We start from the raw sequence: 14,377 nt of genomic DNA on the forward strand, positions 1-14,377 counted from the left end.
ACAACCATGGCTAACACCAACAATGAGTGGCTCCATATGTACCAAAACAACCTCACCGGGCCACCACAGCCTGGTGCGGTCAGGTGGCCCGGTGAGGTCACGGACGCTACTACCGTCACCACCACGGCGACGAGTAGCGTCTCTAGTCAGTTGGGCCGTGTAGCACGGCCCAATAATCCGCGACGCAGGACCAGAGCGTCGCGGAGGACTCCAACCACCTTACTTAATACCGACACCACTAATTTTCGTGCCATGGTGCAGCAGTTTACTGGTGGAAACTTTTGTGGTGGTGGTGGTGGTGGTTCTAGTGAATATATGGCGGCTCCGGCTGCGGTTGCGCCACGCCAGCCTTTGAGTAGTTATAATAATAGTAACAATAATAATTCATCTGGTTTGAATTATTATGGGATGGGATCAATGAATATACCGGCTGTCGCGGGTGGGTACAATATGGAGTTCCGGCAACCGCAGCAGCAGCATTACTACACGGTTGTGGCGGATAACGGCGGTGGTGGTGGTGATCATCAGCATGGGTTTGTTTAAAGCCTGAGGATCTAATTGTGACAAGAAGCTAAGAAGACAACTTGCATATTCTCAAGCTTCATGAAAGATTAAAAAAAAAATAATGGAAAAGCATAATAGGTTTTTTTTTTTTTTTTTTTTTTTTTTTTTTTTTTTTTTTTTTTTTGTATTTTATAGTTGTAAGGAGGTTTTTTACCTTTAAATCTATGTATATAATCCTGTTATGGTTATGGAGTTTTTGCATATGATTTTCTTGTCTTGAAGATCAAGTAAATTCTTATAAAGTATTATTAATTAGGAGAGTAAAATGCACGGATAGTCCTTGTGGTTTGGTGAAATTTCACCTTTAGTCCCTAAATTTTCAGAATTACACTCTTAGTCCCTGTGGTTTGACAAGTTGTTACTCGGATAGTCCCTAAAGTGGATGAAGGTTACTCGGATAGTCCCTGTGGTTTGAAAAGTTGTTACTCGGATAGTCCATGTGGTTTGACAAGTTGTTACTCGGATAGTCCTTGTCATTTCACACCCACTTAACCAGAAAAACTAACCTCCATCTGCTTTGGGGACTATCCGAGTAACAACTTGTCAAACCACAAGGACTAAAAGTGTAATTTTGAAAAGTTGGAGACTAAAGGTGAAATTTCACCAAACCGCAGGGACTATCCGTGCATTTTACTCTATTTAGGAGCTGTTTGTTTACCTTTTAATGGTTCAGACATTTTACTGATTCAGCACTTAATGGTTCAGACTGTTTGTTTCGCAAGCAAATATCCGAATGGTTCAGACATTTGCCTCTGAATGATTAAGGGGCTGTTGTTAAATGTTGAACTAGTAAGAGGTCTGAACCATTAAGTGTTGAACCTGTAAGAGCTCTGAACCATTAAAAGAGCCTGTATAATGCTTAACCATTCAGAGGCAAATGTCTGACCAATTCAGATTAGAGGTCTTAACCATTCAGACTCTGTATAAATCTTAACCATTCAGAGGCAAATGTCTGAACCATTCAGACATCTGCTCGTGAAACAAACAGTCTGAACCATTAAATGTTGAACCAGTAAGAGGTCTGAACCCTTAAGAGCCTCGTTAAGAGGTAAACAAACAGTCCCTAAGAATTATACAGAGTCTGAATGGTTGGTTAAAACCTCTGATCTGAATTGGTCAGACATTTACCTCAACGCGTACCACAACATTCACAAGGCATGAACATGAGATACGTTGAGCTTACAACAAACGTCGCGTCTCAACGCGTACCACAACATTCACAAGGCATCAACCAAAGGAGAAACATTCAGTTTTCATAATACAGTATCTTGGGCGAAAAATTCTGTTACAGAATGTATATAGAACATGACTACATGAGCCTTAAACTAGAACATTAAAAGTACAAATACATTTGTACCATAAGATACAAGCGGTCCGGAGATGATTGCATTTCGATTACACATTTAAACACGGAAGAAAATAAAAAACACGATCAAGTTTCAACGATTCTTCAACATTAACATTTCGACAGCATATGAACATCCACCCGAAAGTGAGATACAGTCTCTGTTTCTTTCTTAAAGATCAACGACGAATCTTTTAAAAAGAAAACGTGGCGTAAATTGTTTAACGATAGACGGGTATTCAACCGGGCCCCCCAACAAAAACCGGAGTTTTATTTCCTTTTGCCAATAGTAAGAAGTTCAAAGCTTCTAAGGGCATCGTCACGGCCACCTCTTGATGAGGGTACAGCGCGTGTGAAAGATGATGACTTGGACTCGAACCCAGGTTGGGAGTGGAGACGTTGAGTGGTTGATATGCGACCGCTGCCTGAACCGAGCCGGTTTGACCTGCTCTCGTTGGGCTCACCAGATGAGCTTGGTCTGCTGCTTGACATCAATGCTCGTTTTGAAGTACTTCCGGTTCGTGTGATGCGTGCTTTATCTGAGTCACCGTGCTGAATATACAAACATAAGAAAATATTATGCATCTAAGAAAAAGCTGAGTGGCTAGCGAGCTACTCGACATTGGCTCGAGAAAAAGCTCGAAACAAGCCGAGCCTTTTCAAGCCTAAAATGAAGCTCGTTTATTTATCGAGCTCAGGCTCGAGTCTCGCATGTGAAGCTCGCCAGGCTCGTCGAGCCTTAGTGTAATATTAGTTTTTACTTTTTATTAATATTTAATAGCGGTCACCCCTTATTTAAAGTTGACTAGTACACGAGCTGAGCCCAAACCTAAAAATAAGGTTGTTAAGTAAACGAGCTCAAGCCCGAGCTTCGTTTATCGGACTCGCGAACCTAACGAGTCTATTATTTATATTATTTTTAGAGTAAATTACGTTTTTGGCCCCTGTGGTTATATCACTTTTACTATATTAGCCCAAAATAAGATTTTTTAACATATCTGCCCTCATGGTCTCTATAACTAACCATTTTGGCCCCTAAGTCTAGAGATCATGGGGGCCAAAATGGTTAGTTATAGAGACCATAGGGCCAAAATGGTTAGACTTAGGGGCCAAAATGGTTAGTTATAGAGACCATAGGGGCAGATGTGTTAAAAATTCTTATTTTGGGCTAATATAGTAAAAGTGATATAACCACAGGGGCCAAAAACGTAATTTACTCTTATTTTTATTTAATATATTAATTAACAGATTATAAAGGAGCCAGGCCCCAGCTAGAGAAGCTACCATCGAGCCGAGCTCGAGCTTTGAAAAAAAAGCTCGAACCGAGCCGAGAGCTCTCATAAGTTAATCGAGCTCGAGCTCGAGTCCTCATAAGTTAATCTAGCTGGAGCTCGGGATTGGCTCGGCTCATTTGCACCCCTACCTATAACCAAACACGACAGTACACAACCCTTAAATTACTATTGTAATAATATTGTTTTTGTAATCATAAATAATTCATAACTTAATTGTAAAAATAGAGTGTTTGCGAATCAACCAGGCTTATTTCTACCCCGCACTAAAGAGTGACCTGTTACCTAACACACCTAACCCACTTATCTTGCCATCTCTTAGCAAAACGATTGACAAAAAAAAAAAAAAAAAAAAAAAAAAAAAAAAAAAAAAAAAAAACATGAATAAATCCATTTCATAGATCCATTTCTTCAAGTATGTAACCGGAAAAAAAAAGCATAATTATATATAAATGAATTCTATCTATTTTACCAGATGATCTTTACTCGCCATTTCTTTGGATGGAGTTGCGTGTTCTGAAGATCTGTGTCTTGAGTGATCACCATGCAAACCGGTACGCCTAGCTAATGCCTCGACTGTACCTGAGAATCTATCTCGAGCCTCTGGTCTCACTAAAACATATACAAGATATATAAACTGTCACTAACCTTTTTACTTGATCAAATTATGTCAAAATTCAGTAAACGCATATGCGCCAGTATCTTATAATACTCCAACATAGTTTTTAATAGCAAATAGCGGACGATGGCGATGAAATAGCGGGCACTACTTATGTTCAGCGATACACTAGAAGAAAATTTTAGAAATATTTTATATGTATATTAATAGAAAAAAAAATCTAAATCCCGCTACTTTATAGTAGAGGTGTGCACGGCTCGGTTCGGTTTTCGATTTCGGGTTTTTCGGTTTTAGCAACGGACGGTTCGGTTCGGTTTTTAGAATAAAATTACGTAAGATTCAAAATTAAAAAAGTATAAACCAAGATTTAAGAATCTTTTTTGGATGTTTAAAATTAAGTTACTATATTTAACCTTTTTTATAATATTCTTCACATAAACCTAACCATCTAATCTATTTTTATGTTTCTCTAAAGTTTTTACTAATGAAAGACATTTTCTTCCATAATACTTTGAAAATAATTTTAAGACTTTAAGTTTTACGTCAGATTTTATTATTTCTTGTAGGCAATGGATAAATCATTTCAAAAATAATTAAACATGTTAATGTTCTTAACATTCAAGAACAAAAATAATAATTCTTAAATCAATGTATAAAATATTTTAAAAAAATGATTTTTTAAGTCATTCGGTTTGGTTCGGTTTTTTATAACATGCAAAACTGTAACCGACCCGTAAATTTTGGTTCAGCAATTTTCGGTTTTTTTTTTTTTTTTTTGGTTTTCTGCTCACCCCTACTTTATAGGTATATTTTATGATAAACAAAAAAAAACTATATTCTGGCTATTATCATATGCTTTGGAGGCGCCAAAATCAGATTGCGACCTATTGCCGCATCGCCACGCTAAACGCTATAGCGGTGCTATGCTCGCTATTAACAACAGTGTACTCCACATTCCATGCATTAAACAAAGCATACAGTTAACCATTTTAACATGGTATAGTTTTATACATACATTCATACATATATATACACACACAAAAACAGAACGCGTACTAAACAAAACAAACCTGGGGTTTTTTCCGCTCTTTCTGCTGAAGGCCCGGGAGTCAGTGGTAATTTTCCAACCGTCTGATTTGTAATAGAGGCTTATAAGCAAATCTTTTAAAAAAAATAATAAAGGAATAAAAATAAAAGAAATACTTACCCGTCCTCTAGAACTGGAACCCGAACCAATTTGAGGATACTTCAATATAGTCCAGTCAAAAACATAGTCAAACTGATACCCTGAAATAGAAAATAATTGACATAATACATCATTAATATGATGAGAACAAAAAAGAGTATACGCTCTAAAACAAGGGCGTAGCTTTCAAGGGGCCGGGAGGGGCGCCCGACCCCCGAACTTTTCGCTCAGTAGTGTTATGTATGTACTTTCGTGTAGAAATTTTTAGGTATATACGTTTTCGACCCCCCCCCCCTCTCCGGGATTTTATAAAAAAAAAAAAAAAAATACTTAAATAGAATTTTTAGGTTCGGTGACTTCCGACCCTCGGGTGGAAATTTTCAAGCTTCGCCACTGCTCTAAAACATCCTTGTGTTACGCTCTAAAACAAGGGCGTAGCTTTCAAGGGGCCGGGAGGGGCGCCCGACCCCCCGAACGTTTCGCTCAGTAGTGTTATGTATGTACTTTCGTGTAGAAATTTTAGGTATATACGTTTTCGCCCCCCCCCCCCCCCCCCCCCGATTTTATAAAAAAAAATTACTTATATAGAATTTTTAGGTTCGGTGGTGGAAATTTTCAAGCTTCGCCACTGCTCTAAAACATCCTTTTTTTCCTCCACATGAAAGGGAAAAAGTAACATAGAATTTACCTTCTCGAATGAATAAATCCCGGAAAAGCCTTTTCAAGTATGAATAATCTGGCTTGTCATCAAACCGCAATGATCGACAATAATGAAAATATGATATGAATTCTGTTGGATAAGACTTGCATAGCACCTGTAGATTTTGACATTAAGAAGTCGTTTCGTTATAAACTACATTATTATTATTAAAAATACAAAGTAAAATGCCCTTTTCGTCCCTAAGGTTTGGCCAGTTTAGCGACTTTCGTCCAAAGGTTTGTTTTTCTGCATCAGGATCCAAAGGTTTGAAATCTTGCCATTTTCATCCTGCTCGTTAACTTCAACCATTTTTTCTTCGTTAAGTCAAGGGTATTTCCATCTTTTTTGTTAACTTAAAGGCCAATTCAGCCTTTTTCAGGGGTATTCGGTCTTTTTACATAAAGCGAAAAAGACCGAATTGCCCTTTAAGTTAGCAAAAAAGACGAAAATACCCCTGACTTAACGGAGAAAATGGATGGAGTTAACGAGCCGGATGAAAATAGCAAGATTTCAAACCTTTTGGATCCGGATGCAGAAAAACAAACCTTTGGACGAAAGTCGCAAAACTAACCAAACCTCAGGGACGAAAATGACACATTTTACTCTAAAATAATATATAAAATGTCACTTAATCATAACAAAAAACTACTTAAATACGTATAATCTTGAGAATACCTCTATTGGAGTAAGCATCTTCTTCTCACTAATTTTATCATATTTTTGCTTCTTAGTGCCGGCTTTCAGCCCCTGCCAAGGAAGGCTACAACCAGACATAAAAATAAGAACAGAGTCCGAACGAAAACGCCAAAAGAAAAAAAGACGAGTGAACATATATATAAAACTGAGATATATTCAACCTTCCTCTCAAAAAATACATGAGCACGTAACCAAGAGATTCCAGATCATCCCTTCTGCTTTGCTCTGCAATTGACGATACAAAATATCAGTGGAATGCTAAAAGCAATGATCATGCTCAAAAATGTTTTTTTTTTTGAAAAAATCGGTGCTGAGGCGCAGCGCATAAGCAGAAAACAAAAGGTAACGCACAAAAAAAACGAAACCGAGTGCGTGCAAAAACTGCCTCACGCGGGCCCGGGTTCTCGGAGCTGCATTCGTGTCCGCAGGACGTGCGGGCACGCACGAGTTCAACCAAATTCCAGCTCAGAAACTCATTTTTGCCTTTTCTTAAAGCATAACATATTTATTTTCAAAGCATAACATATTTTTTATATTTTTTTCTCTATGCGCGCTTTTCTTAAAAAAGCCCACGCTTTTTTTGCGCCTTGCCGCTTGCGCCTAGGCTCCGGCCGAGGCCGATGCGCCTCGCCTGCGCCTTGCGTCTTTGACAACATAGCTCAAAACAATGAGGGTGTTTCCAGAAGGATAGTTTATTCTTGTTTAATCCAAAAAGAAAAAAAGATAAGTTACAAATAAGATGAGCTTGTGGGGGTAATTATCATAGTCGACGGATCGCAGTACGTTCCGGTAAGCGGAACGAAAACAGGTACGCCGTACGCGGTTGGTGCATTCCTAAAATTGGGTACGAGGGAGGGTAGGTTCATTTGGAATGCCAGTTCGGTACGTGGTACGGTGTACCATATAGTCTAGTACATCGTATCATATACACAAGAGTTTAAAATAGATATTTTTTTCACAAGATTTCATTTTAAAATAAATTTTGTATGCTAGAACTTAGAAGGTTGTGTAAGCGAGTATATAGTGCAAGTGTGCAAAAGGCACCGTTCAAAAACAGTGTGAAAAGGCTGTTGAGATTGCGGTACGCATAGTTTAGTTGTCAATAGCGAATAGCGGACGATAGCGACATGCTACCTATACGCCACGTAGCGATAGCGATGAAATAGCAGACGCTATTTCACATTTAGCGATACACTAGAAGAAAATTTTAGAAATATTTTATATGTATATTTTACCAAAAAAAAAATAAAAGAAAATAAAAAAAATCACTCTCCCGCTATTTGTTGCTACCAACTATATAGCGACACATGAGCGCTACGCTATTCGCTATAGCGGCCACTATGCTCGCTATTAACAACTAAGGCGGTACGTGTTTTTAGCCGATCCCAATCACCGAAATCGCCAATCAGGCACACGAATTTGATGACAACGGTTTAATTCGTTCATCAATCGCGTACCATCAGCGACCGCCAACCGGTACAATTTTGTACCGCGATCTGGTACGAGCGATCTGGTATGTGGTACGCAAGAGGTTGAGCGTTTACTGTGACTATGGTAATTATATTATCACTGAATAATTCCAACACACTGAATGACTGAAATGAGCAAGATCACTTACCAACTCCAAGGTGCGTATTAACACTGGCATAACGAGCGGTACCAGTGAGATTTTTATTTTCCCTAAAATAAAAATTAGACAGTATACATCAGTTGTGATGCTAACAGCAAGCAAATTGCAAAAATAATATAATTTCCACTTAAGTTTTTGTATAATCAAATCCAATACTATGCAGTTAATATCGGTGATATATCGGTGATATATCGGTCCCTTAATAAAATTATTGGTGTTAAATTGCTATATATATAAATTCTGCATTATATTAAAATTACCAATATCCCACCGAGATGACCTATATTTCAAATATCGGTCCTTTACCGATATCCGATATTTTACCGCATTAACTGCATAGATCCAATACCTGTATGGTATATGCTTATGCGTCTGGAGATCCCTATACTTTTTGGCAAGACCGTAATCTATAATGTAAACCTGTTGTAAATAAAAGCAAACATAGAAAAACGTTGATGGTCAGAATCTCAAACAGAAAAACGTATATAAACTCGTTAGAAGCGCAACCGAGTTCGTACAAAAGAGAGTACCTGATTTGCCTTTCGGCCTAAGCCCATCAAAAAGTTATCTGGCTTTATATCACGGTGAAGGAAACCTCGTGAATGCATATATTCGACTCTATTTATCTGCATAAAAAAATGTTTTTAAAGTGCTGATTCCATGTGCTCTATTAATCTCGTTACACGAGATGGGATACTTACCAACTGATCGGCAAGCATTAAAACTGTTTTTAAAGTGAATTTCCGGTTACAGTAATTAAACAAATCTTCTAAACTTGGTCCGAGTAGATCAATAACCATAGCATTGTATTCTCCTTCAACTCCAATCCATTTAAGGTGGGGAACACCAGCTGTGTTATATGATAAACAAGTGTGAGATACGTTTCTTGACATTATATATATATATACACACACAAAAAAAAAAAAAAAAAAAAAAAAAACTCACTTCCTCCTTGCAGTAGCATGTACAACTTGGCCTCATAGTGAAGCTGCGGGTGCTTGGTTTTAACAGATTCCTGCAAAACGGAAACAGTTTGAGCCACACGTAAAAAAGAAAACGATAAACACACACACCTACTACTGTAAACGAACCGAACGAACACGAACATAGGCATGTTCGCGTTCGTTCATTTAACTTTAACCAAACACGAACACGAACATATGATCGAACACATTTTTTTGTTCGTGTTCGTTCATTAAGAAATCGGGGATGTTCGTGTTCGTTTATGTTCGTTCGTTTAAAGCCTAAACGAATAGTTCACGAACATAAACGAACATAAAAAAATTAACTGAACATATTTGAATAAACATAAATTAACATGATTGAAGAAACAAGTCTAATATATTATATTTCATCCGAAAACACATCTAAATATGTGCACTGTTCATATACTAATTAGTTATATTTATACAAGTAGTTAGAAAAAACCTAATATTTATATAAATATAACTATTGAGAAAGTATAATGTATATTACGGCTTATCCTACAAAACGTACGCGACGAAATAACGCACGTTATAAATGGAACGTGAAGTACGATAAGGCCTAATGTATGTTACTATACTCGCGTACGTGAAGTACGATAAGGCCTAATGTATGTTAACCGCACTCTATAACTATTTATGTATTTATTAAAATTTAAACGAACATAAACGAACGTAAATAAACGAACGTTCACGAACATAAAAGAATGTTCACGAACATAAAAGAATGTTCACGAACATAAATGAATGAACACAAGGTGTGTTCATGTTCGTTCATTTAATTAAACGAACAAATTTTGTTCGTGTTCGTTCATTTATTAAATAAACGAACTTCCCGCCGAACAAGTTCATGAACAGTTCATGAACGTTCGGTTCGTTTACAGGGACACACCTACTACTGTAAAACAAAATCACTTTTAAGTTAAGAATATGCAGTTGAATGAAAACACATAATTTTTGTATTTTAGTTATTAATGTATTTAACTTAAGCTTTACATTTACAACTAAATAGATGTGAATTTCGCTTTAAGTTTGGTTCAATTAAGCCACAAATTCTATTGCTAGTTGCTAATTCTTTGGTATATCGATAGCGACTTTTAAAATAAATCTATCAGAACACCAAGTGTTCTTTTATTCATTTAGTTTATTGTTTGTAGCTTATGTCATTAAGATGCCAATTTATCATCCTCATTCCTCAATAACTTAAATAAAGTTTCGGATTTTCTTGTATAAGATTTCGGAAACGGTGAATGCCGAATCGAACAAACATACTATGACTCATCCTAAGTCTGCTATGGCTAAGAACAAAACTTGTAGCAGTAATAAAAAAAAGAGTAAATTACAAAAATGGTCCTTTATGTATGCCACTTATTGCAAAATGTGTCCTTTATCTTCAATAATTACAGAAAACATACCCGATGTTTACAAACCTTTGCAAGTTATGTCCTTTAACCCTAACTCAGTCAATTTTTTGTGGTTAAATCTGACCAAATGGACCCCACATGAGGGTATTTTAGTCATTTTACTCTCATGTACGGTCCATTTGGTCAGATTTAACCACAAAAATACCCTCATGTGGAGTCTATTTGGTCATATTTAACCACAAAAATTAACTGAGTTAGGGCTAAAGGACATAACTTGCAAAGTTTGCAAACATCGAGTGCATTTTCTGTAATTATTGAAGACAAAGCACACAGTTTGCAATAAGTGACATATATAAAGGACGATTCTCGTAATTTACTCTAAAAAAAATAAAAAAAAAATAAAAAACTACCCAGCACTCTAAGATGAATGAAAAAATACTCCAAAATCACATCAAACAACATAAACAAACTGTAACATGTAGATTGCAGAGTAAACAAGAGTAACACGGTCCGTAACGTAATCGTATACATACCAACTTAACAGCAACTTCTTCTTTACTTTGAAGATTTACTCCTGTAAAAAAAAAACAACAAATCAATCACAAATCCCAAAAAAAAAAAAAAAAAAAAAAAAAAAAAAACCAAGAACATAGCCATAAATGCATGCTATAAAAAAGATAACAAAATACCCAAATAAAGCTCTCCAAAAGATCCACTACCAATCTTCCTACCAAGCTTAAACTTCCCACCAATCACATGATCCATTATGAAATCCCAAATCCCCAATCAAACAAACAAACCCTAGTCAGACAATCAACAAATTTCACTTCACAAACCCTAAGATCCCCAAAATACACTCAGATCCATCAAAATGCACCAAAATCTATACAAAGATTTATGCTTTTTACAACTAAACTTAAACAAAATCTAGTAATGCAACAACTTATAAACCTCAGTAACAAAATCTGTCGGTGACAATAGATCAATAAAAATAAAAAAAAATAAAAATAAAAAAACCCTAGAACCTAAACCATCGAAAAAACAGAAGAAGATACTATTTTTTCGAATCAATCAATGAAAACTCCTGAAAAAGACAATTAAAGTTATTAATTGATGGAGAATTGAAGGGAAAAAGGTGAGATTTGTGGGAAACAGAAGGAGTAAGAGGAATAATCTAAGAAGAAGAAGAAGAAGAAGAAGAAGAAATAAAAGGGGTTTGAGAATCCATTAGTTAGGATCTGAAAGAAGTGAAGCAGATGATGACGGATTTTGAGGGGAAATGTTATTGTTGCAAGTAGGGATAAGAATGATTTGGACAGGGGGTTCTTGATTTTGTTACCACATTTTGCTTGCTTCTTCACATTATTAATATTAATAAATTAATTAATAATAATATTAATATTAGTTGTATAAGTATTGTTTGTATATTGCTGTGTAAAATCATTGGAAAGTGATATTTATCTTGTGGGCTTATAATAAGGTTGATTATTTGGGAGATGCATAACTTTTGTTAAAATTATTGTTTTTGGCTCTTGATATTTTATTAGGCAGGAAGGTATGGTTGATAGAGGATGACTCGCCACGTAAGTGTTACGTAGATCGGGTGTGAGGATGAGGCAAAGAGGATGGAGGTAAGGAAATGGAGGATGTGCCTAAAATATATATGTATATGTTGTATGTATGTATGTATGTATGTATGTATGTATGTATGTATGTATGTATGTATGTATGTATGTATGTATGTATGTATGTATGTATGTATGTATGTATGTATGTATGTATGTATGTATGTATGTATGTATGTATGTATGTATGTATGTATGTATGTATGTATGTATGTATGTATGTATGTATGTATGTATGTATGTATGTATGTATGTATGTATGTATGTATGTATGTATGTATGTATGTATGTATGTATGTATGTATGTATGTATGTATGTATGTATGTATGTATGTATGTATGTATGTATGTATGTATGTATGTATGTATGTATGTATGTATGTATGTATGTGTGTGTGTGAGATGGGGAGGCCCGTCCAATTCGTCTCACCTCTGACGATCTAGACGAAGCAGGCACGACGACGATGTGCAGGATATGGAGAGGGGGCACGGCGATGATGTTGGACGGTCCCATACCGTCCAAGCCTTAATTAGATCATGTGTAATGATTAATAACCTATAAAGGGCATTTTTCATCATATCAGTATCATAACACCTCTTCAAAAAATGTGTAACGGTTAATGCTCTCTCTGTTCATGCTTCTATGATGCCTAAGTGGGCGGTGTTGAGGGCGTTAGGGCTGTAAACGAACCGAACGAACACGAACAAGGCTATGTTCGTGTTCGTTCGTTAAGGAAATTTGGATGTTCGTGAACTGTTCGCGAACACATGACGAACGGAAGTTTGTGTTCGTGTTCGTTCGTTAAGGAATTTTGGTTGTTCGCGAACAGTTCGTGAACACAAACCACGAACACAAATGAACTTTAATTCTGAAAATTAAAAAAGGTATCGTTAATCTTAAACATTGTACACAACGAAAGTAGTTAAATATAACCATTTAAAGATTGAAGGGATGAATAATATTGGGTTCAATCGATTGGAGATAACCTGAATGAAGGAGCGTGATATCAAAAGAGGGAGAGGGCCAGAGAGAGGGAAATAATACATATGGGGGAAAGTAAAAAATAACATTAAAAACTTTTAGAAAAATAAACATAAAAAGCCAAACACGAACGAACACGAACGAACATAAACGAACATAGTACCGAACGTTCACGAACGCAGTCGAACGAACGAGACCTTTGTTCGTGTTCGTTCGTGAAGCTTATCGAACGAAATTTTTTGTTCGTGTTCGTTCGTTAAGCTTATCGAACGAACATAAACGAACTTCCCGCCGAACGGTTCACGAACTGTTCGCTGAAAGTTCGGTTCGCTTACAGCCCTAGAGGGCGTTATCAAACTCTTGCACGTCCTTATAATGCCTATTACACATGACCTTAAAGTTCGTATTGATAAGTAGAAAGTAGGGTTTTGTAAAAACTAAATCATAGCTGAATTAACTGGAATGATTAATAAAAACAACTAGATTGAGTAAGATCTAATGTTTTTATAGCTGAATAGGTTATTGAATCGGTTGTCTTGTCCACTGATCGAACTATGTACAGAAAAACCTGACCATGTTATAAATTATTTGTAAATTGAACAAGTATTTTAACTAATTTATAATAACATACAAGATTTTGTTTCATATTTTTAGCGTCCATTTGCGATATTAATAATATAGAAAATCTGAAGATATAAAATATTTGAAATTTTGTATTACCACCTTGCCCGGTTAACCGGTTCTGCAGGCAATACCGGTTCAAATAGACTCAACAGAGTCGGCTTTGTAGACGGTTTCCGGTCCGACCAATCAGTCAGGTTCTTAAAATAGTAGTAACATCTAAAGGTTCAATTTCTCGGTTTGGGTTTACCTCAAAATCCAACAATTATAATGTAGTCTATATTAAAAAAATAACTTTTAATACATGTTGATAGATAAAATTTTCCTTGTCTAGGATCAAGGATTATTATATCTTACAAATGTAAAACAAGACTTGAAACTTTGTTCGTTCTTATCCAAAACCAAACAAAATGTGAACAATATGATGGCAACTTTTTTATCAATAGCCGACAGTGAGGGCCACAAACTACAAGCCAAACATAATTGCCCTTATTAAAGCATAGCTCTCAATGATTGTACATGTATCAACAATTCAACTAACCGCATAAGATATGTTAGGTCTATTGAAGCCGAGATATCGTAGACCAACAACAAGACTGAGATAAAGATCAGGGTCATGAATCCTAGGTACCGCAAGTCCAACTTTGAGGTTAGTCTCATGAACAACTTGCAGCGACATGATCTAAAGATCTCACAATCATACCGTGTGTTGGACAAGAGGGAGTGAGGGACCCACTATATAACGAGTAACAACGATGTCCAAAAAGTAG

General features: G+C 36.3%; 2 protein-coding genes across 2 annotated transcripts; one reads left to right on the forward strand and one right to left on the reverse strand.

The window, feature by feature from the left end:
- Positions 1 to 623, forward strand: LOC110930889 (VQ motif-containing protein 22-like). Its single transcript, XM_022174281.2, has one exon. The coding sequence runs from the start codon at positions 7 to 9 to the stop codon at positions 541 to 543; it is 537 nt and encodes a 178-aa protein (XP_022029973.1). The 5' UTR covers positions 1 to 6; the 3' UTR covers positions 544 to 623.
- A 1,175-nt stretch (positions 624 to 1,798) lies between these two features.
- LOC110930888 (casein kinase 1-like protein 10) lies at positions 1,799 to 11,735 on the reverse strand. The gene is made up of 14 exons (XM_022174280.2): positions 11,069 to 11,735; positions 10,913 to 10,953; positions 8,978 to 9,047; positions 8,734 to 8,882; positions 8,563 to 8,658; positions 8,382 to 8,452; positions 8,021 to 8,082; positions 6,564 to 6,627; positions 6,382 to 6,466; positions 5,695 to 5,821; positions 5,028 to 5,107; positions 4,891 to 4,951; positions 3,674 to 3,813; positions 1,799 to 2,461 (listed from the first exon to the last, which is right to left on the reverse strand). The coding sequence occupies exons 1-14, from the start codon at positions 11,142 to 11,144 to the stop codon at positions 2,180 to 2,182; spliced, it is 1,404 nt and encodes a 467-aa protein (XP_022029972.1). The 5' UTR covers positions 11,145 to 11,735; the 3' UTR covers positions 1,799 to 2,179.
- Positions 11,736 to 14,377: the final 2,642 nt, after the last annotated feature.

The sequence above is a fragment of the Helianthus annuus genome, chromosome 3 (genome assembly GCF_002127325.2).
Source record: "Helianthus annuus cultivar XRQ/B chromosome 3, HanXRQr2.0-SUNRISE, whole genome shotgun sequence".
NCBI classification, from domain to species: Eukaryota; Viridiplantae; Streptophyta; class Magnoliopsida; order Asterales; family Asteraceae; genus Helianthus; species Helianthus annuus.